Source organism: Pseudoliparis swirei, chromosome 24, assembly GCF_029220125.1.
Source record: "Pseudoliparis swirei isolate HS2019 ecotype Mariana Trench chromosome 24, NWPU_hadal_v1, whole genome shotgun sequence".
NCBI lineage: Eukaryota > Metazoa > Chordata > Actinopteri > Perciformes > Liparidae > Pseudoliparis > Pseudoliparis swirei.
Window position 1 is genome coordinate 5,297,468 of NC_079411.1, and position 27,700 is coordinate 5,325,167.

The following is a 27,700-nucleotide window of genomic DNA, read 5'->3' on the forward strand; positions in this document are numbered from 1 at the left end:
GTTGACCAACAGAGTTGAAGGAGTTCAGCTCAAGAGTTCACGGCCCCATGTTTCAGGAGATCACTTTTCCGGAGGTTTCCCCCTCATGCTTCACAGGATCCAATATTCTTTTGAGTTTTATTTAATTATATTCCTCAGAGCCTATATCTTTAAATTGTTCCTGGCCCACTACAGCCCAGATAAAAGACAATCTATTGTAAAATGAAAGAAATCAATAAAAACATCAAGCAGCTAAAAAAAAATCGACACTGAACTATCACAAAGAAAATTTAATGTTTACGGTTTGGGTTAAAAAATGATGATACAAATATTTGCTAAGCGCACCAACCGGTCGGTCCACCGGCGTGCACTCCAGCAACGGCATCGCTATTTAAATGGCTGGTTTCTCTGTTCTATTTTTCGGTATGAAAAAAAACTTTTAAAAATGAACTTCGTTTTAAATCAAGAATGACAACCATACAAGAATTTAGTGTTCTTCTTAAAATTGGAGAAAATCAAGTTCTCGTTGCGGCGACAGCCGGAGAAATTTCAATCTACATGGGGTCCGATTATCAAATACTTTAATAAATTGAAGACTCTCTCATTAGACTCATAAATCATTTCTGTTATCTTTAATGTTTCTTTTTTCTTAAAAAAAAAAAATTTATTTACAAAAAGGGGGGAGGGGAAGCTATTTAAGTTGTCTTGAAGCTGTTGTAGGAACTTATAATTAGCAATAATTTACAATGTCTCAAACTCATTTCTGGTTTCTGTTTGACTGTATTGCCTCCTACACTATTTTCACTTTTGTGTAATACTTGAACAATTCAAGCAGTGCGATTTGTTCTGTGTTGGGATGGGGGGGGAAATGAAAAATGACAAGTTCAATGTATAACTGTGTACTCTGCTTTTGAGAATAAAGACAATTTACAACAAAAAAGAATGACAGCCGTAACATTCCCAAAACTGAGACCCCGTTTGCTAACTATTATAAATATATCATGTGAGAAAATACCAAGAACAATACTGCATCACAAGCCGAGTGCTCGAAGACTTCGTTGGGTTGAAGGCGACACACAAACCTTTAAGTTATTAGGACGTCTGTCAGCATCGACTTCGAGGTCCGGATCAAAGTTTCATTGCTTTTGAATCGTGTTTTCTTATCAACTAGAAAACAAATTACACCTAAAGTGCAAAACGTTCCTCTCAGACTCGACACAGAACGCCTGTTGTGCATTTGGCAACATGCTATGAACGCCGTGCAGGCCTCGTCTTGCGTGATTTCAAAACACACGTGAACATCAGCAATAAAGAATTTCGTCAGGACCTCTAAAGCAACTTGCGTTACACAACACGACTAATACATCGATGTAATCTGCGTTCTTCCTGATGTACTACTTTGACATATCCAACTGACATTTTCGTTTTGCTTATTTATTCCATTTCAAAATCAGCTGTGACGTTCCCCTCTTAAAACTAAATGCGATTACTCTCATGGAGCATTTTGCCGTCTCCACCACGATTAAAAAAACAATTCCCCAAACACGCGCTCCCGCTGCCGAGACGCGATTCCTAGTAACGAGGAGGAAGCAGCTGTGGGATTTGCGAGACTCTAAATGTGAAACGTTAATCCGTTATTGGATCAAGCGCAGTGGTGACGGAGCGAACGGCGTTTAGCCGAGGGGGGCGGGGCCGTCGGCTGCAGCTGCCGTACGACGGCGGTGCAGAGCGGCGAGCCAACCAGCGGGGCACGCTCACGCTAAAAAAGGTATGCGCCGCCGAGTTCACGAGACAACGACGGAGCTCGGATTACAACACGCCGAGAGGAGACGTTACTCCGCTATATCTTTACAGAGCAAATTGTTGTTTTCTGTGACATCAATGCTCTAAATGTCAAATACAGAAGCTTTTACAATGTCCTGAATGGGTAGAAACCTAATTTGCAAATCTTAGTTACAATATTTGTTGCGGTTTATCCATCTTATCCCGTAAAATAAAACATTCTTACATATTATTACATTACATGTCATTTAGCAGACGCTTTTATCCAAAGCAACTTACAAGAAGTGCATTCAACCAAGAGTACAAACTCAGAACAACAAGAATACAGAAAGTAACATTTCTTCAAGAAAGTCAAACTAAAACAGGACCATAACTAGAACGGTCACTCGGTAGAGCGCATACCTTCGCATATCACAAGATTGGGCATTGAATTATGAACATGTTGGCATTAGTTGCATGCCAATTGGATAAAAGGTAAAAAGAAGAGTTTGACCTTTTTATGACCTTGACCGTGACCTTTGACCCGATCAATCCCAAAATCAAATCAAATGGTCCCCGGATAATAACCAATCATCCCACCAAATTTCATGCGATTCGGTTTAATACTTTTTGAGTTATGCGAGTAACACGCATACAAATAAATAAATAAATACACGGCGATCAAAACATAACCTTCCGCATTTTCAATGCGAAGGTAATAAGAGCGATTTAAGTGCCGCTGAAGTGCTAATCTGCATTTTAATCCAGACGTAGTCGGAAAAGATGTTTTTTTAAAGTTTCCGGCGGAAGATGTAGAGACTTTCTGCCGTCCTGATGTCATATGATAACCCTGTTTGCATTCATTATACACAGAAATGCTAAAGCTAGCCCAGTGCAGACGATCCAACGGTCGATGTGCGCGGGGTCATCAGACTGATCTCAGTTCCATCTGTTAACGACGTTAACAGGAAGGTGTGACGGCGGTGTGCAGACACGCGTCTCGTGTTCTGGTTAATGTGGTTAGTGCTCAACAGGACGGTGTTTATAGTCTACAGCTGAGAGACACAATTACACGTTCGACATCCTCAACTGGACGCATCAAGCGCAATGAATGATGTGAGGTTCTGTAAACTACCAGTGGACAAGACGTGAATTAGTGGCGGTGTGGATTTCAGACCAGAGTTATTTCTGCAGAGGAAAGTTAAAAACGGTTTGCTGGTTGTATTTACAGCTAACTATAGGTACATGGTTAACTAGCCACCTGCTCCAAAGCGCCACTCAACTGAATCATTTTCTGAGCGGCAGCTCAGCCGATGTGTTAAATTGACTAGAAAGAAAAAAGGGTTCAACGCCGAGTCAGCAGACATTTTAAAAAAAACATCGACAAAGACCCCAAGCAACCCGTTATCTTTCCACTCTGGCCAATCAATGGTTCAGTGTCCCAACCGGCATCAAGATATGCAATAAAGAGCGAGGATCTGCTCAGCGAACATACAAAACAACAATGTACTCCACGCCAAACTGAATTTGAATAATTTCCCACAATGGTTAATAGGAGCTTGAAACACAAACAAACACACGCACAAAGTAAACAACTACCTGCAGCGCTGAACGCAGTTTTCCTTTTCAGATACCGACGTCGTGATGGTAGATGTCTGTCGGCAATGAACTACTGAACTCAGTAAAACTAAACTCGGAAGAATAACAGCCACAGAAATGCATAAGTGTAAACCGAGGCACCCCGACATGTAAAATAAACTTAATTTTCCATGTTGCCCGCGGTCCCTCCCTTTGTGTTAATAAGAATTTGATTACCATCAGATAAATCCAATTCAAATTATTGCAGAACATCAAGTCTCCAGGGTATCTCAGTTAATTGAGGTGACATCTAGAGTAAGGATGATGATGACTGCGACCGGTAGATCACACACAAACTTAAACTGCGGAAGTGAAAGCTCGTTTTTGAGGGACTTGCGCTTCCATTATTTGATGCCAATTTGATCTTATTCCCATTAAAACTGAATGAAACTAGAACGGGCACTCGGTAGAGCGCATATCTTCGCATATCACAAGATTGGGCATTGAATTATGAACATGTTGGCATTAGTTGCATGCCAATTGGATCAAAATTGACCGCGCTATGGTAAAAAGAAGAGTTTGACCTTTTCATGACCTTGACCTTTGACCCGATCGATCCCAAAATCTAATCAAATGATCCCCGGATAATAACCAATCATCCCACCAAATGTCATGCGATTCGGTTTAATACTTTTTGAGTTATGCCAGTAACACGCAGACAAATAAATAAATACACAGCGATCAAAACATAACCTTCCGCATTTTCAATGCGAAGGTAATAAAAAGATAAACAATCCTGTCTTTGTCCTTTTAATTCTAGATGCCAATGCGATGCTTCACTGTGGTCAACCAGCTAGTTAGCGTGCAGTGCTTTGCTTACCGCCTCGTGGATAACCAGCTGTGAAATTAACAATCTGGTCCGCTTCCCGATCACAAAGCCATCACTTAAAGGCTGACGAGATGGATTTGCGTGAGTCCGCCAAATCCAGCCGCCATGCAAGTAAAGTGAATTTAGCGCCAATGATAAGAAATACTACAACAGAAGGGACAAATAGGCTGGCAGTGGCGTTCGACTTCAAGCGTGAGACACTGTCTTTTCTGTTGCGTCACAAGTTAATCGATCTCTCAAGGTCTCCGCAGTTCTCGCCGTTTGTTCATTCATAACTTGTCAAACGGTGAAATATTTCGCGTAAAGGGTAAATGAGGTCGTGTGCCTCTGCAGACGGTTGATATCTGCAGATCTGGTGACGTTTGAAATCTGAAGGTCGGCCGTTTCAACATTATATCGCTATTTATCTCAGTGAAAGCATATTACAATCACGATCTGAAAGAAAAAGACAGCATCCAACGCACACACACACACACAGGTGTAAAACTACGTTTCAATATCCAGAGTCAGGTTCCGATGTGCTTCTTTAACCCTTGTGTTGCCTTAGGGTCATTTTGACCCGAATCAATATTACACCCTCCCCCCGCTTTAGGATTAATTTGACCCTATTCAATGTTTAATGTCGGTGTTCTTTCGGTAGTCAACAAACAAACATAAAGTGCCTCACACTTAAACTTGGAAAACAATATTAATTCTAATAATTTTCTGGAGGTTTTAATTGCTGGCGTCAAATTGAACCCAAAGGGTAAAATATATTAGTAAATATAAAGGTAACAGGAGGGTGAAACATTGAATCGGGTCAAAATGACCCTAAGGCAACACAAGGGTTAAAGAGAAGAGGGCCTTTAACTTGGGGGGGGGTGGTGTATTTCCAACTCAGTTTTATCTGAATTCAACAGCAGCTGGGCTTTCTGAAAATGTTCGCCTCGGAACGAGCACGCCACTGAGCACGCCACTGAGCGTCCGACGGGGTTCTGCCCACAGCACAAACATAACAAGTTATGTTTGGCGCTATTTGATCCCCTGGATCTAACTCAAATAAAGTCAATGTTAGCAGTGACCTCAGCCGTGCTCCGGGGGAGAGGTTGGACCGGGGGAGGGTTAAGGTCAACCGCTTCCACAAGCGGAGGAGAGGAGACGAGGAAACAATAAGAGGAACTGTCAAATTAAAACCACATGGGCCACGCGGTATTACGCCCAAACTGCAGTAAAAGGAGGCGTGTGTGTCGGGAAGATATTCTTTAAATCAACAGGATGACGGAACAAGGAAAATATTATGGCGGAGATTCAAGGATTAAAAAAAGAAAAAGAGCTCGAAAGAAACGTGACGCGAAGCCGTTTGGACAGAAGACTGGACCCAGACAGGGATATCATTAACCTCTGTGTCGGCTTTGCCTTTTAGGCTGGGCGAGAGTGATGGCAGGCCTGTCGAGGGCCCGATAACCTTGGCAGGAGGCGCCTCACGGCCCACAGCTCTGCAGCTCTCGAGGTCAACCAGCACTACGAGGCCTCCTTTGCTTCCCACCTCCCGAGACTTAAAAATAGCCGGATTCCCACACTGTTCAGCAACAGTTGGCTGCATGCGACCCCGATGAACTTCACATCAACACAGAGCGCTGCCACTTCAGAGGAGAACTCTGGCAATTAGCGTTGCCCTTTCATAAAGTTGGGGAAATAACAAGAGATACAAGTATTTTTTTTAAACACTAGCTCTAGAAAAACTGAATTCTAAATCTCCCATAATAAACACAACTTCATATCACATTCATTCGATCCTACCTGGCTAGTAACAGGGTTCTTACACATTTTGACCAGTGGATTTCCAGGACTTTAAACCAAATTTCCATGACCAAACTGAAATCTCGGAATAAACATGAAAACTGTAGAAAATGTTGTGTATTGAGAGCTATCGCCGACTTATATTTTGAGCGTCTTTCTTTAAAAAAGATATTAATTATTTCAAACTCGGCGTGAATGAACATGTGATTATAACAAATTTCCATGACTTTTCCAAAACTTTTATGATTTAAGTATTTTCCATGACTTCTCCAGACCTGGAAATGACCATTTTAAAATGCCATGACTTTTCCAGGTTTTCCATGACCGTACGAACCCTGTAGTAAACCACATTATTAAAGCTGCACCCAAGCCCAAAATGTTGACGATGCATCATTTTATTCAGACTTGTTCAGACTTATTCAGACTTGGAGTTCTTGCATGCGGCTGCAGGAGGAGATGACGTTATTTGCTAGGCTGCACGGGCGCTCGTCTAGTCATTTAGGCATCAACGCCACTTCCTGCTATTGCAACGCTGTGATACCGTCATGTTGGATTATATAACATCACGATGATCACAATGTGGATTGCATAACACAGTAGTAAGATACCATTAAAATCAAGCACAGCCATAGCAACAATGGAGCTGACGAGCCATTCAAAGTGGTATGCGTAAAAAAAAAAAAAAAGGTGCACAACGAGATCGGGAGCATTTCTGAGCGACGCGGCTTGCAGTTTACGGTAAGAGTGCAGAGAGCGCCGACAGGGTGTACCAGTCGGGGAACGCGGGCGCACCGCTTTTGCGACAATGGGTCGGAGCGGCGGGATCACCTGTAACCGCGGTATGCGAGCGGTGCAGAGCGGCAAAGAGCGCAGAAGCTCGGATTACAACCCACGCACAGAGGGGGAGGGAGAGGGGGTCCATTCTCTGCTCAGCGAGACACGGATCCAATATGGTCGTTTGCTGCTATTTTAATGCCCCGGGTTTTGCATGTTGCTTCTTTAAAAAAAAAAAAAGGTATGAACTTCCAGATGGGGAACCCTTTTGGGAAGATATGAAGCCAGTTTGGGTGCACGAGGGCCCGGGTTCTTATTGGCTGACATTGCTTCTCTAGAAAGATAAACAAGGAGCAGAAGTCAGACACAAATGCTAGAATAATATGCAATAATTTAAAAAAACATTTAACAATGGATGGATAAACAAGCCTAAAAGGAGTCAGTCGGTTTCTGAACAAGCTTTTACTAAACATCACCGTGACTTTTTGCTGTTTCGCTGCAAACGTCTATTTTCCGAACCATTATTCCGCTGGAACAAAAACAGCTGGGAGAGCCGAGCCTGCGCTCCGTATTCTTTCAAGGAGTTCTAAAATTAGTCAGGAATTTGGTTCTGTGCCTCTCGAACACACGCCCCCAAAACTCTCTCCGTCACACACCCCCTCACTCGCCAGCACAACATCGCCTGCATACAGGGGAGGACTTTTAAAGGCCTTTTTAGAACGCTCCGGTCCCATCAAACTGAAACCGCACCTCGCCGTCTGTGTGAATACAAAGACATGTCACCCCGCCGCGACAGTTTAACTGTGCATATAAAAATAAACCACTTCACGCCGCTGTACTATAAGTCGTAGTGTGCTGAATATGTTCGCATTCAATTCAAACTTCTCGTCTGTTCGAGAGACACAAATCCACGCCGCAGCCCGACTTCCATTCTGTGTCATACGGAATAAATCGAGTCTACGCTAAACGCGGAAAAACACTTCAGCATGATGCAATCCGCATGCTGGTTTGGGGTTTCGGTGGCAATTATGTGGCTCGGTGGAAAGTCTCTACATCTTCCGATCCCATGTGCCATGAACAGGTGGAAGCCTTTAATTTACGTCATGCGACTCTAAATATTCTTTTGAAACTGCATGTGTGTGTGACTTTCTCTGACCAATATTTGAACTAGCAAAGTGAGGTTCGTCTTGTGAATGTGTAATGAATGTGTAATGAATGCGTAATGCTTTACAAATGTGTAAAGCATCCCGCGGAGGAGAAGCTGTCGAACGCTTTCACCGCAGAAGATCTAGAAACCAGAATGAACGCTTACCCTTCCTCTAGTGGAAGAACATCCTTTCTTCGTTCCTTCTCCACCTGAAACGGAAATAAAAAACACACTTTAGTCAACGCGGTCCCAACAGCAAACCGCAACCTATTCATTCCACATTCACATGGTGGCCTAGAAAGATGACTATCAGGAGGCTCTCTGGGTTGCACGTCGACTGGCTTTGCAAACTGCCTTTTGACTGCTGTGATGATTATCAGAAGCAAATAGGACGGATGCGTGTCGATACACCTTCAACTGTTCTGAGACGCGCTGCTGTGCATCTGCGTTCCATCCGGACTCCAGCGGCAGACGGCAAGCAGCCATTTCTGCCAGTGTTTGAGGATTGTGTTGTAGATCTCAGAATAAAACATCCAGTTTCTTGTACATGATCTCCCCCTGTGCATTGAGGATTACTGACTTGAGATTTTTAGTATTTAATATTTTTATATTTAATTTAATTTGTCATTAGTATTGTGTATGCATATATGTTATATATATATACATATATATTTTATATTTTACTTAGTATACTCCTATATCTTTCATCCCTGTTTTTTTTAATATATATTTTTTTATTCTTGTGCGTTTAGTTTATTGGTGCTGCTACTGTGACGACAAATTTCCCCTTGGGGATTAATAAAGTATATATCTATCTATCTAGCTCAGTGACTACACAAACAACGTGTTGTAGTTTGTACAATGTGATACGGCAATATAAATACAATTCTCTCACATCCCCAGGACGACTTTAAACACCCGTGCACATCTTTCCGTCTTATTAAAATACACTTGCCACTTTTATTTTTATATATATATATATGCACACCATCCACACTAAATAAGAACTACCACAGCATCGTTGTTATTAATGACAACTGAATGACTGACATTGTGCCTCCACGATGACGTGTCTTCGATTGAACTCTGATTAGTGCGATGCGTGAAATCTTCTCTCCAGTTTCGGTCTGCACCGCTTCAAAATACACAGGACTGCATGAAGCCCCCCAACCTGTGACAATACAACAGGACAAACACTGCTAACCGCAGTCGGTCGCGTGCACCGCGCACGGTCGACAGAGATACGCTGCGGTCTCTTCAAATGCAGAACATACAGTTTCCATAGGAACCATCTGGGGCCCGTTGGCTTCATCACGGCTCCACGATGATACAGATTTGTCAACCAGAAAGGATGAGATTGTTTCTCCAAAAAGGCAGAAGATAACCCTGAAATGGGATTGGTTGGAATTAAGCCATTGCAGAAAATGACACAAATCAATGATTTTTAATAGGATTTATGAATCAATTTTTCTGGATTAGACAAATTTACATTCCTTATTTATAGTTGTGATGTATTAACAGTATCTAAAGTAAATGCAAGGATAATTTACTTAATCATATATATATACTGCACAAAAAAAAAAGATATTCTATCCACAGACACGCATCTGTTGTCTAAACATGGCAAAAGTTACGGATTGCGGCTCGAAAAGTTCCAACTGGTCTATGTTTGTGTTATTCTGCATCATATGCAACAATGCCACCCGCGGTTTCAAAGCTTGGCATGTCGATGGCCAGAGTGAAGGAGACAAAACAGATTTTTCCGGCTGATTAAGCACAAAAATTAACTGTTGCCCCAGGTGAGCCATCAAAGCACAAGGAATATTCAAAACCAGCACCATTTGTAAACGAATTGGATTCTAGCTGCAGGGACTTTAAAGTCAAAGCAGGGATTGGAAACCCAATTACAGGGGTCAGTATACAACAGGAAGCTCAAATATGCAGAAGAAAGAGGTGAAAACCTGAACTACAGTGATCTAAACATCACTACGGGACTGGAGATCAACCATGGAGACGCACAGCCGATAAAAACACAAGTCAAAGTTGACAAAATCCTAAAAGAAAAAGACGAGATGAAAATGGAGACAATTGCAAGCTCTGGTTATGCCCATGATATCTACTCAATTCGGATATTTGCCACCAAAATGTGATATCTGGTTAGATTTGTTGGTTTTGCTACTATCCCTCGTGGCATAGTGTGACACTGACACTGTAACTGCCTGCAGCAACATACAGTACCCTACTTATCCAGCTGACCAGCAGCAGCACTGGAATGCAGATAAAAGACATCCATGTCATGCTCTATTTCACACAGCCCATGTAACAGATGATTACTCCATTCACCACTGCCTATCCAAACATGACACCAAACAATGTCGACATTTCAGCCATCTCTCTGTTGGTCTGCAGGGCAGAAATGAGTTCGGAGGGAGTGGAACATGCCCAGACAGTCATAGTCACCTGTCCCCTTTATCTAAACTATAACACTATGATCAATCCAACAAATAAGAAGTATCCTCAATGTTAAATCTAGGAAGTGCCCTCTCTGGTCTGAGCTTGTCTAATTACTGCAGTGGGCAGATTGCAAAATAAGTCTCTAAAATCTGTGCCAAACATAGCAATGAAAATCACAAAAGAGAATTATATATTTATTTAATACATTTGATCTTTTAAAAAGACTACCATTAATCACAACTACAAAAACTAAAAGGTACTTTGGAATAACCAGCACAATTATTGGTTTGACTTTTTTTTTAAAGTAGCCTAGTTATCAACGTTGTTCACATTTGTTTACAAACTACTGCATACAATGCCACACCCCCTCAGGTAGCATGACAGTCAGCTGGTGCTGGTGACCTCATGACAGGTTCCCAGTAAGCACTGAGCTGTTTGTGTTTGTCTTGCTCCATAATTATGTAACCTTCAACAGCTGCAAATGTTGAAGAAAAATTGTAGCTCATATATATATATATATATTTTAAACACAACAAAAAGCATGTCATGAAAGCTAAAGAAGAATACTGTTAAAGTAGCACGCAGGAAAGAAGTGCAACACGCGCTCAGTGTGTACCGACTGAACACCACAATGGACACTACGTACAAAAGAAAGTAAGGAGGAGCCACATGGCAGGTGGCCTCCCGCTCTGGATTTTACTTCACAGAGTGTAATTAAACTAGTTCGACAACTCCAACATGTGCATACTCGTGGCACCACACAGCCGTGTATGTGTCCTGATATTTCCCCACGTAAATGAAGGCAACATGCACAGCTCCAGCGGCTGCAAAAGTGGAGCCAAAACACAATGGGGACGCACGACAGCCACACGTGCTCGTGCATCTGGCTGCAGTTATTTGTTGAGCCGACCTGCGTTTTGCACATAAATCCTCCTTTCTCCACACGCACACGAAACGCACAGCAGAATATAAAATGATGCTTTACCTGAAGATGGACTAAGGGGTCTGCGTCCTCTGCTTGCCAGACCTCGACCACGCTGCTGGACATCTGACTCATGGCTTTGTGGGAGCGAGAAATACAGAATGTTTCAATGTGATGTTGGGTGGGAAACTGTGCAACATGGGAGGGGGGGGAATAAACAACCGCTTGCAAAATGCACCATTTTTGTATCCAACTACAAGTCTTTTGTTGTTTTTTCTCTACGGGGTGGGATAAATGAATACACCGAAGCGGACGATAATCACACAAATAGTGAGGAAATGACTCCGGGCTCACAAAAGGCTGGAGCTAGCGTTCATTAGCAGGACGCTTAGCTCCGCGGCTAACGCACTTGGACAACATCTCCGCTGCTGCAGTCCGGCGAACCGAGCGAACAACATGTCGCTCCATCGCAGAGGCGGCGGGAACCGTTAAAGCCCCGGTAAAGTCCCGGAAATACGTCCCTGCCCGAACGAGTTATCACTGTGTTTTAACCCAACAGCAAAGGGGAACTGGGGAGCTAGCATGAACTAGCAACTGACAAAATATTAGCTTTGCCACATAAAAAAAATCTAAATATGCTTTTCTTGCTACCTGAACATTATTACATAAAATCAATTTTCGGCCGTTTTAAAATAACAAATTATTTTCTACACATTTTCTCGTCGCTGTCAAGTCAGTGTGGCTGAATTAACATTTTTATTTCACGTTACATTCTGTTCTTTTTGTTGTTGTTGCAACGGTCGCTTTGACGTTCCACCCCCGAAGCGGTCAAAATGAAGGTAAGCGCAAACCTTGCAGCTGAGCCCCTCCGTGCTGGACGCAGGGTAAAAGTATTTGTAGTATTCCGAGTAGTATATTGATCCACGTTTTCCTGTGACAGTGGCTGCCTGGTTGGAAGTCCTGAAGCCCCGCCATGCTGCCCTCTCAGCTAGCAGCCTGCCTTGTGTTTCGCTGTGTTGGTCTTTCTTTCTCTCACCCAGCAGCAGCAGCAGCAGCCGCAGCAGCTCCCTCCCTCCCTCCTCACTCCTTCCTCCTTCCTTCCCTCCCTCCTACCTCCCTCCCCGCCCGCTCAAACACAGCGGACAGGGAGGACAGACAACACCGACACTTGCGACGTTATCGTGTCTTTTTCTGAAGGTAAAACAAAACAAAGTTGACCAAACAAACTAATACAAATTAAATGTATAATGTCCCCTGCAGGGATGGAAAGATACTGAACGTTTTTACTACGTTTCAGAGGGAAATGTTTCACCATTTGACACTTAGTAGTTACTTTTTACTCAAAAACACATATGCCTGTATTATACAACATATTACTGCAATGCCAATCTCCTTGAGTATTTCAATTAATAAAGTAAAATGTTGACATACTTTCCACTATACTGTATTCTTTTTCTCCACCACATTTCAGAGGGATACATTGTACTGTTTACTCAAATTTATATTATCTAAAATAATGTATACTTTGTTACAAGTATAAGTCCCCCAGAGAAAGGGCAATAGTATAAAAATAAATTAAAATATAGTACCAACGGTAAAAGCTGATTGTACTGCGATTAGAATGTTTTTTTGTAAAAAGTAACTAGTAAATATGTATGTGTGAAATACTTAGTTACTTTCCATTCATACATCATTTTAAATCATTTATCTTATTCATGGTCGCAGGAGCTGATCCAAGCCGGTGTTAAGTACAATATTTTCCTCTGAAATGTGTAAAGTAGCATAATTCATATATCAGTACCTCAAAGTTGTACATCAGTACAAACTTGAGTAAATGTACTTTCTAACACTGCTTTGTTAATTTTACACATACGCGACTAATATTCTACACTTACACTTTGAAAGAAGCCATTCTGCATAAGAACAACTTTTACTTTTGACACTTAAAAGTACATTTAGCTGAAAATAATACTATACTTTCAGGACTTTTAGTTCTAATTGAGTATTTGATCATGGTATTTATTTTTGTACCGAAGTAAAAGGTTTTAAAGAACAAATGGCTGATAATACTTTTACCAAATTAAGAGTTTTGAATGCAGGACTTTTACTTACACATACATATATATGTTTTCTCTTCTTCTAATTTACTGATCATTTAGTAAACAATCTGTATTTACCTTAATTGAACTTTACGTATAAATTGCATGCGATGTGTAAGCATCGTTTCAGTGTTATGTAATCACGTCTGCCCCGTCGGAGAGCTTTGGCGTTCGGCATGTCAAACACATGAATCTCTCGGGACGGGTTGGGCAGGTACACACACGAACACACACTCAGGTTAGCCTCCTGTGGGTGTGGCAGTTCCAGCTGAGAAAACTGGAGCGAGGCACTTTTTATTATTTGTTTTGCTGGATCCTTGTTGCTTCAGTCCCCAGAACATTTCTGACAAGGCCCTTAGGACAAAAACACACCGTCTAAGAACACTGCACGTGTTATTAGTAGATTATCCTTATCAGGGAATATAACTGATCTCCTGCATTTGGTACATGCAGTATGTTTGCGAAGAGCCATTTCACGGAACAATCGTCACTTAATACAAACATCTTACTCGATGGCCTCCAGATAAAAAAATACCGTGCACTAGGCAACATTATGAATAAAAGAAAGTCATGACTCAACCGAGGCCTAACGGTACGTCTGCATAGCTTTCGCCTTCCGGAAAGACGACTTAACTCGCGAGTAGGAAGAGACGAGCGCGTTGTAAATTAAAACAATCAACAAACCCAGACACGCAACTATGTCACCAGGTAAACACCACGCACAGAACACACAACTAGCCGTTTTGCATCTGGTTTGAGAGAAAAAGAGGGAGGGAAATAAGCAGGGCGATAGTCATTCTCGACATGTCATGACAACAGCTTTCCTTTTCTTTTTTCATACTGCATAGCTCCGAAAAGAATGTGCTTGTGACAGATTGTCATGTTTCAAGGGTAATTTCTAAAGACTTGAGAGCACAAAGAAGAGGAGCCCTGGTGTAAATACATTTGTAAACGGCACACTAAGTTTGAGAAAGAACAAAACTGCAGAAAACGGCTTGTACAACTCAAAAAGGGACTTTTTTATTTGCGGCGCCGTTAAAAGAGGTTCTGCAAAAAAAAGTCCCAACGTTCTTCAAATATTTACAGCATTCGTACACAGAACATATCCTGAACACATCCGCTGTAATTTAATTATCCCGTTCACCTTTTGTACACAAAGATGTACTGGATGTGAAAAAGAGTTTTTCATCTCAGAAAATAAGAAGAGTGCACAAGAATTCGATTTCAAGCCATCTGTTCGACCCATTGAAATGAGAACATTGGCTACACAGATGTGTGAGGTCTCAGTTTTCATGCCAACAGGTGTCCCAAAAGTCAGGCGGCTGACTAGGTTGCGTTCGCCACAGAAGCCCCTCCCCCCTCCGCAGCCGCTGGTGCTCGGTGCCGCTCTTCTCTGGTTGCACCAGCGCGACACAATCGACCGATAAAGTCCGTCTGCCACAGCTAAACGACTTGATATCCGTCCTTATTCGGGTCACTTCACTCTTAATACACGGAACATAAACGGCTGAGACCAGGCACTCCGGCTTCAAGCGACAACACTTATTATTTGGCCAACTGTGACCATGAGGTAAAAAAAAAAAAAGAAGAAGAAAAGAATAAAGAAGCAGCTTTTAGTCCATGTAGTCAAAATCCTCTGGGATCCCGAAGGCTTTATCGATGCGGCTGTCGTCGAAGGAGAACTTCTTCTTTGTCCATGACTTGATGGCGAAGACATTGTCTGAAAACACACATTTAATTATTTGTTTACCGAGCCAAAATAGTGTTTGATAAGACAGACTCTTTGGACTCGGGAATGGAGGCCGGTTCATGAAGAAACCATCGGGCTCCGGAGCTCATTTGGTGAAAGCCGACTCACTCGGGTTGAAGACTACCAGCAAGATGAGGTGAAACGTTTGTAAAACTGTACAATAATAAACTTTAGTTTCACAAGTTTGACTATATCTATTGATTAACTTCACTCTCATATCTGCCATTTTTTAAATTCAATTAATATTCTTGATGAATCTATTTTTTGATCCGATGTGAGGTCAAAGGTCAGGGATGTCTACGTGTACAGACTGTAAAGCCCTCTGAGGCAAATTTGTAATTTGTGAGAATGGGCTATGCAAAATAAACTGAATTAAATAGAAATATAGATCTGCTAAGGCTCTATCCTCATAACCTGTATAAAGTATGAACCGTTTTAAAAGCCGATCATTTAGAGCACAATATTCCTTGAATTTGATGATTAATGTGGGTGAATTTATCTCGATGGTCGAATGTGAAAACGTCTTCATGTGTCCGATATAAGTCAGGTCACGCACGCATAAAGCTTCTTAGTACACTAAGTGCAAACCCAATCTGCCTGCACTTCATTCACATATCAGTCGACAAGTAGTCTAGATAACCTTCATCGTGGCTGATATCAGAAATAACTATCGCGGTTCATAACTTTTTAGTCCAACATGAGTTCCTCTGAAGGAAAGTTGAGGAGAGACACACGAGACGGGCTAAAAGCTGTGGATGTGTCACGCGATACATCACACAGCTTCCTGGAGATTAACACAAGTCTTATCAACGTCTTAAGTCAATAAACGCAGAATTATGCCATTCATCGCCGCCTTCCACTCCGGTCCTGTTGGATCACTGTAATCCACGTTGGATAAGAGGAAATACAGTTCAAGTGCGAGTGATTAACTGTGTCGGTGCTCCCGTGTGTGAGCCTTTTAGCGTGGGTGTGTCTCGGTGCGACGAGGCCGCGGGGGTTAAAGCTACTCGGCTTTATTTTTGTTTTTTTAAAGCAATTTGCAGCGACAGGCAATTCAACAGGTTCCGCGGGGTTGTTCCTCGAAGCCTGCGGGGGAGTCTGTTGCGAGGAGCTGAAATAACGACAGGCACGTAGCAATTATAGCCGCGCGCGTTTACTTATTTGTTTGGAGATTAAAAGAAGATGCGGCCACTACGCCGTGCCGTGTGGATTCTAGCCCAGAATGCAGCAGGGCAACGACTGCGCTCGAAATGCACCCGATTGACCCGGCTGACGGCGTTTGGGCTTTTTTTAGTGGCGACAGACAGCTGAGGACGTTACGGCTTCTCGTAAACAAAAAATCCGAAAGGTCGTACTTGTTCTGCGACAGCTGTTGCGCAAAAGGCACTGTGAGGAAACGCTTCGCGAATTGAGTCGAGCCGCTTCCACCCCCAGACGAGGGAAGTGGAAGACGCGGAAGAGTCCGATATGACTCAGTTTCTTGAAATGAGTGAAATTTAACAAAAAAACTGACGGCGTGACCGTGTTGAGCAGTTTAAAGAGGCACGGTCGACCCCAAAGAGTCGAAAACACCACGGGCCCGGCAGGTTACCGTGCGCCCCCAAAAAGGTCAGCCGTCTCCAAGGTTACCGCTCAGGTCAATGAGTGCACACAGAGCAACTAAGTGTGGCAGGAAGGTGACAATTTGGACACAAAGTACCCTTACAGCAAAAGAGCTTTAAAGAGTAATCAATGGAAAAAGACCTGCCAGGGATATAATATAATATTCATAATTATCAGAGCTGCAATTTGTCGATCGGCAGAAAATTCATAGTTTTACGTCTTTTGCAAGCAAATATTTTACATGTTCACTAGTTCCAGCTCATCAAATGAGATGATTTGATGGGTTTGTTTGTCATATGCAGCAATAAACCATCTGAAAACCTCATTGTCTTTTAACATTTTCACTGATTTTACTTGCAAAATGATAAATTTGCTCACTCAGCTGATTAGTTGCAGCACGAGTAAATATTATTTTTAATGTTGATTTATCTGCCTGAATATTTTCTTGATTAATCAACAGTTTGGTCTACAAAACCTCAGTCCAAAATCCCACATTATTCAATGTACCATAATAATAATACATATAATTCTCACATTTGAGAAGCTGAAACCGTCACATGACTAAAACGATCAAGCGATGATAAAAACAGTTGCCACTTCGTCTTCTGTCATTAACTTATTTATTATTCAACTCATTGTTGCAGCTCGATTTCAGACTTATTGAAAGTGCATGCATTAAAAAATAAAAATATGAGGACTCACCCGTCCACCTGGAAACAGCTTCTTTTGCGACAACATTTGACTTTCCTGCAAAACAAAATGTATAATCAATATGTGCATTAAACATTCTGTGTGTGTGTGTGTGTGTGTGTTCACTTTGCAAGCGTAAAAATATTATTAACACCAATGGATTCAGGTAAATGTAGTTTTACATTGTTGCTCAAAAACTAGGCACAGACTCCGTTCTGTGAACTAAACTTAGAAAATAACAACAACGCCCTTTCAAAAGATTCAGCAAAATGAGTCGCACGAAATGTATCTGTGTGTAAAGACTGAAAATAACCGTGTTTCAGATGAGAGACACAGAACATCAACGTTTTGTGTTCCAAATCTACCACATGTGTGTGTTTTGACCCTCGTAACGCAACACATCACGTACTGGGGTGAGTGAACAGGTCTGCGGGAAAGAATATCCTAGATGGAGGGAAGTGTGGTTGGCGGCGTGATGGTTGCGTACTTGCAGTGGTTTACTATTAAATTAAAGTGGAAAGTTTAGGCCACACCTAAACAGCTGTGGCCATCGAGGAACCTCAGAGCTCTGAGCAATGCGCTCAGACTGGATCGCTGATGAGTTTAAAGTGATGCGTAAAACAACAGCAGGTAACAGATCAAGTTGCTCGGCACCTGGACACAACCAGTTTAGGATATAACCTTTTGTTGACCCCCCCATGGAGACTCTTTTGGCGCTGTGCTACAAAGACTGGTCGTTTTGGTCCAAGGAATCGGTGATTATGTCGCTGACCCTCAGCAACAGTCATTTATTTTGCATTTATTGACAATGTAAACAATGAAAAACACACAATGACGACCACCGAAATAAACAGCAGCTGCGAGTGGGAGGGGCCGAGTTAAATAACCTCCGACTCACGGGCCTGCATGAGCCGAGATGACTAATTTTATAATCCGTCGTCCGATGTTACATCATCCTGTAAAATCAATACAGACGGCCGAATAAATATCATGCAGAAAAACACTGTAGTCGTCATCGGCCAATGAATAACGCCCACGTGGAACACGTGATAGTTCACTATAACCCATACTTAAAGGAAGGGAGGGAAAGGTGCTAAGTCATTAAAAAAAATCCTGTTCCTTTTAATAGGTTGTAAATATGCCATGATTCACGTCCAATTCAGCGTCACAGCTGCAATGCACATGCCCGGGGCGGAGAATTCTTTGAGGTGTTTTTTTTAACCCCACCTTTCACACCATCTTTTTGGTTTCGATGGGAGTGGCAACCATCGCCAAACATTTCGATAAATCAAAGCGTTGTTTGCGACTCGTTGGCGCAAGCACTTTGAGTATTTTATACCCAGCTCTTGTGTGCTCATATTATTATACACCACGGTTCTGTTTGATTAGATACATCTTACTTATGATATGATACTTTGCTGCTTGTTTTTAACTGTGCCTGTGAGGCGTCCTTAAGTTCTTTGAAAAGCACTTTTAATTACAATGTATTATCATCATTTAAATGTTTTATCTACAATATTTCAAGTAGGGATATAAATGTTATTGTGGGAAAATAAAAAATAAAACTTTCCAGGGAATGGGATGTGGAACCCAACAGCTGTTGCAGTGATTAATCTCGGTTATACGTTCATCACCGGCACCAGCGTTACTGCAGAGGGTCCAACGGCGTGTGCATGAAGTTATTTCTCTGGTGTTTTGACATCGAGCCAAAAAATACTAAACCTTTTTTTGGGTTTAATCGTGACGACCGTACTGTGTCGATAATGGATCGTGGAGGTCTCCATCGTGGAATATGCCTACTATGAACTATTCATACACTCTGTCACATTCATTTAATGTATTTTAAGTCTAAATCTGTCCTTCTGTACACATGACATCTATTGTTCTGTCCATCCTGGAGAGGGATCCTCCTCTGTTGCTCTCCTGAAGGTTTCTTCCCTTTTTCCCCCCTGAAGGGTTATTTGGGAGTTTTTCCTGATCCGATGTGAGGTCCTGGGGCAGGGATGTCTACGTGTACAGATTGTAAAGCACTCCGAGACAAATTTGTAATTTGTGAAATTGGGCGAAACAAATAAATTGAATTGAATTGAATAATATTTAGCCGCCATGCGCTGTGATCCAAGTTAATTTTCCATTCACGCCTAAATCATAGTTTAGATCTTTTAAGGCAAAATTCTAGAAGAAATGTGGCCGTAATAATATATAGATGTACTGGGACAAATGCTCAGTATACTGGACATTCATCCTGAAGTCCAGTTGCCTCCAGTGTTGTACTCGAACCTAGTCGTGTCTTCGTAGAGCTTTTTTGCTTTTTTAAACTTTGACATTTATCTTAACTTTGCCTATTAGAGCCATAACTTTAACTTGATTTCAACTGATTTCCCCAAAGTCCAAATATCTTATTTGGACTATAATTGAATTAGTCAGGACTTATTACCCTCATGTGTGTGTGTGGAAAACATGTCCGCTGTGACATTAGGAGCTGCAGGTAAACAAACCAGATATGTCCATTTATGACACCACACATGTCATGTGTACACAAAGTAACACACCTTCTTTACTACAGGTCAGCCGTCACATGAACTCGTCAATAAGTGATGGCCGGTGGCCTTGCCGTCGTCTTTTTATAAACTTTACACTCAAAACCCATTAAGCCGAGAGGTCAGAGAAGGCGACCCGGGTCATTCGGACCGCAATTAAAACTGACATGCAAACTAGAGATCACCCCGGAAGAAGAAAAAGAGAGAACAAAACCCTCGCTGTGTCTCACCAGCCTTGTATCAACACGCAACCGGTTTGTGGTTCAAGCCGTCGGTTCAGAGCTGACATACCGGCGTACCTTAAATGCATCTCGAGTGACCACTTGCGAAAAGTTTTCACTTCCTCCGTTTGATTTGAACCGTGAGAAACTGTGACACCCCCCCCCCCAACCTCCTCCCCCGCCCCACCGCACTGCTAAGCAGACAAAATACACTTTTTTTTTCTTCTCCCCCCCGATTGGAGACGACGGCGACTCTTCAGAATCGCGCCCCGACTTGTGCGACACGGGCACGTGAACTATATTCCACTGTGTTTGGGAGACCCGTCGGTCTCGACACACTTTGAGCGGCCCCCTGGATGCAGGAAGAGAAACCGTCGCATTCCTGTGGTACTACACAAAGGTGTGACGTCACGTGCTCTCCGCTACAGTAAATTGCATCGCGGCATCTCTTTATTTGGAGCCGTCTAAACATCCAAGATAACATGCGAGGTGTGAATTTGAGAATACGTTTTTTTTCTCTTTCCTCCACACCCTGCTTGTGTTTCTTTTATCACTATAATTAGGCAATTTTGATTGGTTGCCAACATCATTGTTACACTGGTTATTGGAGTTTTTTTTCTTCCTGGCATCCTTTTCATTTTTGTCCTGAGATTAGACGTCAGTGTTGTGTGATTAATGTGCCGAGTACTTTCATTAAAAATGAAGATGTTAACGTCTGCCTTGTGCCGAACTCTTGTGTTTATCACTCCTATATTTGACAGTTTGTGGGAGGCTTCGCCGAAATAGACCAGCTCCTAATTTCGTATTCATGATAGGGTGTGAAACTACTTATTCAAGGTAGTTTGAGTCACGCTCAAGTTGTTTGTTTCTTGGCCGTTGCCCAGCACTTTCCTCTCCCTCTCCTCTGAATAAGAGATATCCTCACTGCAGGCACAAAAAAGCACCATCTGCTTGATGTTGGAATCCGGCCCCCATCAATTTTCTCTTTTTTTGTGTGTGCAAAAACCTCTCAAAGCTTTCAGCTACAGCCCCAAACTACAAGCTTCAGCTGATTCCATCGACGGTCAAACAGTCACACAGAAACACATGATACAGAACCAGCTTGTACATCCAGTGGCAACCATCAATTCCACCTGGTTAGATCTGCACGAGTCAAATCCGCCCTGAGATATCAGAGCTAGACTTCTCTGGTGATTTGAATGATGCTGCAGCTCAATAAAACTTAAAATGTCCACGCCGCATCCGTACTTACTCATGTCCTCGATGACCTGCGGGTCACACTCTCTGTACTTGTTCAACTCGGCCTGCAGCTGAGTCCGCTCCTCTCTCAGAGCCTGCAACTCCTTCAGCAGAGAGCTCCTCTCCTCCTGCACACAAGACACGGATCATGCATGTGATTTATCCGTGCAATTAACACCGATTTATCATTTTATGTTGTATAAGTGGATGTAAAAAGGTGTGGAAGCATGTGAACACATTATTACTGTATCTTGACGTCCGACTTTAGCCTTTTCAACCCCTTTCTCGACGGACTTTTTCCGCTTCATTGCTTCAGAAATCTTAAAAAACGGAAAAGAGTCTCACATCAGTCATATTTAACTTCTACCCAGGAAAAATGGAGAGCCCATAGAAGCTCCTGTATTCTTCCATAAAATGAATACAAGGCTTGAGGTTAAAAGTGGTGGAACAGTAACCCATAACCTCCGAGCAGAAGCTATCTTTAAAGCTATATAGAACCGTAAAATATGAATGGCTCATGACTGCTCACCAGTGCATTCGAGGCCAATGGTTTATTGATAGCGAGTTACAGTGCTGTAAAGTGTACGGTTAAAAAAAATGCTCTATGTGTATTATGGCAGAAAGAGAGGAGGCTGTGTTATTCGTTTGTGAATAACACTCCATCCTTTTCCGTACGTGTGACGCGGAGCCAACAGACCGACAGTAATAACATAAAGCGTACAAATTGACATTGCCGTGTTAACAGGGAACATCATTGCAGTCTACGGTTCATCTAACGATCATCTGCTGAGGCTCGCCAACCGCGCCGGTGCATTGTGATGCTTATGGTGTTATTTATCACACGTCAGATCGCTGCTCTACATCGTTTAACTTCTGTCCCAGAAAATCCGGTGGCCGTCATTCCCCGAGGAGCCGCCACCCTCGCGCCATCTGCCTGCCGTGCAGCGGGAAGCGGGACACAACAGACAGCGAGAAATTCAAGGGGGCGAGCGAGCAGTGTTTATCTCTCCGTGATAACAAGTCAGGAATAGTGATCGTTCTTTTTGATTTGGGGTATTTCATCTGTGAATTTGATTTATTAAAAATGTAAAAATGAAATAAAATGAAGACACGTGAACCCACCTATTATTTAACCATGATCCCTTCCCATTGTCCTCTTCGCTTTCTATTACCAGAAGCACTTTTTGATCTGTGCTCATCATATGCTGACCTTATTTACTGTAAACTACAGTGAGCAGTGTCTTCTTAAAAAAATACAAACATCCTATATATACATATATATAAATATATTTTAAAAATATACATGCATAAATATATATGTATATGAAGTATATATATATATACACACTACCATTCAAAAGTTTGGGGTCATCCAGACAATTTCGTGTCTTCCATGAAAACTCACTTTTATTTATCAAATGAATTGAAAATTTAATAGAAAATATAGTCAAGACATTGACAAGGTTAGAAATAATGATTAATATTTGAAGTATTAATTTTGTTCTTCGAACTTCAAGCTCAAAGGAAGGCCAGTTGTATAGCTTATATCACCAGCATAACTGTTTTCAGCTGTGCTAGCATAATTGCGCAAGGGTTTTCTAATCAGACATTAGTCTTCTAAGGCGATTAGCAAACACAATGTACCATTAGAACACTGGAGTGATAGTTGATGGAAATGGGCCTCTATCCACCTATGGAGATATTTCATTAGAAACCAGACACTTCCACCTAGAATAGTCATTTACCACATTAACAATGTATAGTGTGTATTTTTGATTAATGTTATCTTTATTGAAAAAACAGTGCTTTTCTTTGAAAAATAAAGACATTTCTAAGTGACCCCAAACTTTTGAACGGTAGTGTATATATATATATATAACCAAATATATATATATATATATAGAAAAATAATATATATAAATATAAAATATTAAAATATATATATATATATTAAATAAAATAAACATATATATATATATATATAAAATTATATATATGCTGTGCATACGCTAGGCATTACGATCTGCACTGATTGTGTCTTGTTTGGAAACATCAGCTCTTGAGAAAGAAGTTGTTTCCAGCCTAACACGGAGCGTCACCTGGCTCTGCAGCTCCTCCAGTTTGTGCTTGCGAGCGTTCAGGGCCTTGCTGGGAAAGGCCCAGTAGTAGTTTGATGTCCCCACTCGCTCACAGTCCACCATGTTGTCATCCACCAGGCTCTGCAGCACGTCCTTCACAGACATGGGAGCTGAAAGCAGCAGAGAGATTTAGAGCACACCTCCCACATTAAAGACCCACAATCCTTCAGTTTCTATTATTACGCTGCCTTCCAAGCAGTCGATGCCATTTGTGGATTATTGATTTGATTTTGTGGACGACTGATTTATAGCAGAGGTTTGATTGTTACAAGCTTAAAGCGTAGGCGATGTGAAAATGTCTCTGGTGTTGGATATAATATTGCATTGTACTGAGGATTTAAAAATGACAAGTCAGCAAAAGGTCTCGTTTTTACTGGCGGAGCGCATAGCGCTCAAACGTTCACACAACTGAACATCCGCCCCCTTTCTGGTTATTCTTATCCGAGAGAACGCCGCATGAGAGGATGTAATGGAGCAGGAGTTCCATCTTGAACAGAGTCAGCGGTGAAACGTGATACTCCCACACGTTTTGCTCACTGTGAAACGGAGAGAGCGTCTCCGCTGCGTTAAGGGGCCGAGCCGAGTCCTGAGAGGATGTTGAGCAGCAGCAGTAAAAGACGAGGGTTAAAAATGGAAGAAAAAAACACTCTGGATGAATCACCTCTACTCTGTGTGTGAATGACTTCAGTCTTTTCATGGGATTGAAATAGCTTGTTTGCCCCTTTTTAACGTTGGCCTTTCTAATGGTTGCCAGTGTGTTATCATGACTCTTTATTCAATTTAGCCCAGAATCACTCCCCTCGGCCCTTTTTCTCACATGTTCTCTCTCCCCCCTTCAACAGAAAAATGTGCCCATAACACAGAACTCTTGTTCCCCCCTTCCCCCATCACTCAGGAACTACATCATGCCCAAGTAAGGGGGGACAAAAACATGTGCTTTAAATCACAGCAACACGATCCAGTTTCTCCAGATTAATGTGTTGTCCACTTTAAAACCCCAAAAAAACTTGGTTCACACACATGCACACACACACACACACACACACACAACTTTGGTCCTCTGCAGGTTTTTAGAAGCCCCGTTTCGTATTTTCCTAATATAAATGTTCCCTCGATACTCAGAATGTCGGGCTCCATGTTGACATCGAGGGATTGCATTTTCTTTGAAACCAAAAGATTTCAACTGTAGCGCACGATGAGGTTGCTGAGGTTGCTGCGTCTGGTTCTGCTTATGCAGACTCAATACGGTTAAGATGGCAACGGCTAATCCTGGTTGCCATGGTCATGTTGCAAGCATGTCCCCACATTGTTTTCAGGAACGCTACCAGAGAGTTGACACTGTACGGTCTTTGGGAATAAACGGATGCTATTTTACTTTCAAGACCATTGCTGGTGTTCATCAATGTTTTATACACCACAGTTTTTATTCATAATTTCCTTAAACAGAATCATACTTTTTATATCTTTGAATGTTAACCTATTGAGGTAGCAAAATGAACTCACTTCTCTGCTGGTCTTACTAACATTCATGCCTATGTTTATTAGTCCTGAATGATTGTATTTAGTCCATATTGTGTAGGGCTGCAGCCTCTTAGTCTATTCGTTGACTAATGTGTTGTTTTGGTGTTAATTGACAAAGATTTATTTCACCAATTAATAATTGTTTTATGCTTTTCTTCATGCTGCAACAAATATTTTATTTGATATATATATATATTTATTTATTTATTATATATATTTATTATTATTATTTATTTATCATACATTCTTGTGCATGAGTTGTCAGAAATAATCACTGTGTAGGATTTAGGGGTATTTATTGGCAGAAATAGAATATAATATTATTGAGTGTGTTTTCTTTAACGTATACCTGAAACTACGAAGTGTTGTGTTGGATTGAGCCCTTCATATCTACATAGGGAGTAAGTGCTCGTAATGTTTCAACAGTAGTCCAGAATAAACAAGCCAAACAGTGGCGCTTAGCCACGGTAGTTCTCCCACATGCTTGGAAAGGGAAGCGTGAGTGGTATTCAGTTGGAAACAATCTGCCACCTCACTAGTAGATGCCTCAAAATCATAAACACTGCTCCTTTCAGTTGTGGCTGACAGTTCAGTGTGGACAACTTTTTACATTAACGTTAATGTTCAACAACTAAAGCGTGGCAACAATAAAAAGGCTCCGTTCACTGTCAATAACCACTCAAATTCAGATATCGGCTGATGGATGGGATGACATGAGACCAGTGTGGTTAGTGGGATACAACTGCCGGCAAAATAAAAAAACATTGGAACATTTTTTTAATGAATTGTGCTTTTTTCTGAGAAATCTCTCGAGTGTCTTCTGTTCAGACTCAGCTCCCACATTCTTGTTTTTCTTTTCTTAAAATAGAGCAATGTCTCTTCTAACTTTTAGAATTATTTCATCCATTTAATAGAAGCGAGTGGGGGAAACACACAAAAAAAGACCCGTAATGTGTCAAACAGGCAGCCAACCTGAAAAACAAACGAGCTGCACGAAAGATAATGGACTATTTACAAATTCCGTCTTAATGATGTGTTTTCGACTAAAACTGTTGATCATTACTTACTTATTCCCTTTGTCTTCGGAGCGATCTTCTCAATGTCTTTCAACTGAAACACATCTTTCTACAAAAAGAATAGGAGAAGAAATACAAAATTTGACTTTATCATAGTATCACAGAAAAAGGAATTATTGAACTTATTTCTAATTATATCTGTCAGTCTGTAATGGAATGCCTTTCCAAGTATGTGCATTCATTACAAACTTATTTTAGGCATCCTAAAATAAAATAGAAGAGTACATTTCTGTAGTTATGACTATATTTTTATGTACAGATGATATATCAAGGTCCCCGTGACCAAGTCCTTCTGTATCTGTTACAGCTTTTTAAAATTAGAACACAAAAACCTCCCCGGTGTCACTCAAGTCATTACAGGTATATTTATATTTTAGTAGTTGTTTGCATGTTGCTGTTTGTCTCCCCCACAAAAAGAGAGATGCTTAAATCAATAATAGTGACATTAAATCAATACTTTTTTTAAATAGAGTAAAATGAAATAAAATGCATAACATAAGGTAGAGTAAGTAGCTTTTAAACCCATGTAGTCACAGTGTAACCGACACAGAGGGGACATGGAGGCCTCACATGATATCAATCATGCTACCGATAATCACTATAAATCTCACCGTTTCAAAGAAAATCTCCATCATGCGAGTCCTCTTCTCCTCCAAACTGAGTCCTTTCTTCTTTGACTGAAACAGATGTAAAGTAACATAAGGCCTGGACAATTTCAGCTACCAATATGCCACTATATTACACAGCAATAAAGTATATATTTCACATGCATATAGTCTATATTACACAGCAGTAAGGCCTGTGCAAGTGGCAGGACACATTGCATGAGGGATTGATTTTTCCTACATTTGCTTCGAGCGCATTGTTTTCGCAATACAGCTTCCGGCCACCACGGACAGCCCTCGACAACAATGTACTCGATGAGGAAGATATTATGATGTATATTGTATTTCTGTAATGCTGCAGGCTGATGGATTTTGCACTAACGCCATTTTAGTGCGTAGTCTTTTTTAAATATTAACTGACATCAGCCCATGGGGTCATTTTCTCTCCAGTTCGTAGAAAAAGTTCACCACCATTAATGGACACAATTCAGTGATTGATTGAAGTCACTGGGTTGGCAATAACGTGAATGAATGGCAGGTTATCGATACGGATCCTGTACTACGGTCAGTGTTGATTAATTAAGTAGTTAAGTGTATAACTCCAGCTATCAACGTCATTGACCGTTAGCTTGGAGCTAGCTTGATAATGAGTGTCGGTTTCACTCGGACTATCACATCCGAAGCGGATAAATGTGAACATCTGCTTACCATTTTATTGCGTTGGCTGTGCCAGAAACGTTCACTGGCATTAATTGTTTGATTTAAAATATGTTTTATAGCGCTCTCTTTATGTTTGTAGTCCAAATAGGAAATAAATAATTCGTCCAGTACTGAAATTCCCGCGGAAGGCTGTCACGGGGCTTCTGATGCCTTCGTGGATCCTTTTAAATGCTGGATTTCTGGCTTAAAATATGAGGATGTAAGTTTACAACACAA

The 27,700-nt window shown here is 41.5% G+C and overlaps 2 protein-coding genes across 7 annotated transcripts in view; both read right to left on the bottom strand.

The window, feature by feature from the left end:
* tmem131l (transmembrane 131 like) overlaps positions 1-12,294 on the bottom strand; it is a 32,736-nt gene extending 20,442 nt beyond the window's left edge. For 3 of the 5 annotated variants that reach the window (XM_056409155.1, XM_056409152.1, XM_056409153.1), the window contains exons 1-3: positions 12,135-12,293; positions 11,347-11,420; positions 8,073-8,116 (exon numbers count right to left, since the gene is read on the bottom strand). In XM_056409155.1, the coding sequence (XP_056265130.1) occupies positions 8,073-8,116; positions 11,347-11,420; positions 12,135-12,258 (242 nt within the window). In that variant the 5' untranslated portion in view covers positions 12,259-12,293. Of the gene's footprint in view, positions 1-8,072; positions 8,117-11,346; positions 11,421-12,134 lie in introns of all 5 variants that reach the window. The other 2 variants (XM_056409151.1, XM_056409150.1) reach the window with 1 other exon arrangement.
* A 1,322-nt stretch (positions 12,295-13,616) lies between these two features.
* Positions 13,617-27,599, bottom strand: mnd1 (meiotic nuclear divisions 1 homolog (S. cerevisiae)). Of its 2 annotated transcripts, XM_056410236.1 has the most exons (8): positions 27,473-27,599; positions 26,771-26,836; positions 26,151-26,208; positions 23,524-23,672; positions 21,670-21,744; positions 21,438-21,552; positions 17,437-17,481; positions 13,617-15,102 (listed from the first exon to the last, which is right to left on the bottom strand). In XM_056410236.1, the coding sequence occupies exons 1-8, from the start codon at positions 27,473-27,475 to the stop codon at positions 14,996-14,998; spliced, it is 618 nt and encodes a 205-aa protein (XP_056266211.1). In that variant the 5' UTR covers positions 27,476-27,599; the 3' UTR covers positions 13,617-14,995. The 2 variants fall into 2 exon arrangements, with proteins under 2 accessions (XP_056266211.1, XP_056266212.1); XM_056410237.1 differs by lacking the exon at positions 21,670-21,744.
* Positions 27,600-27,700: the final 101 nt, after the last annotated feature.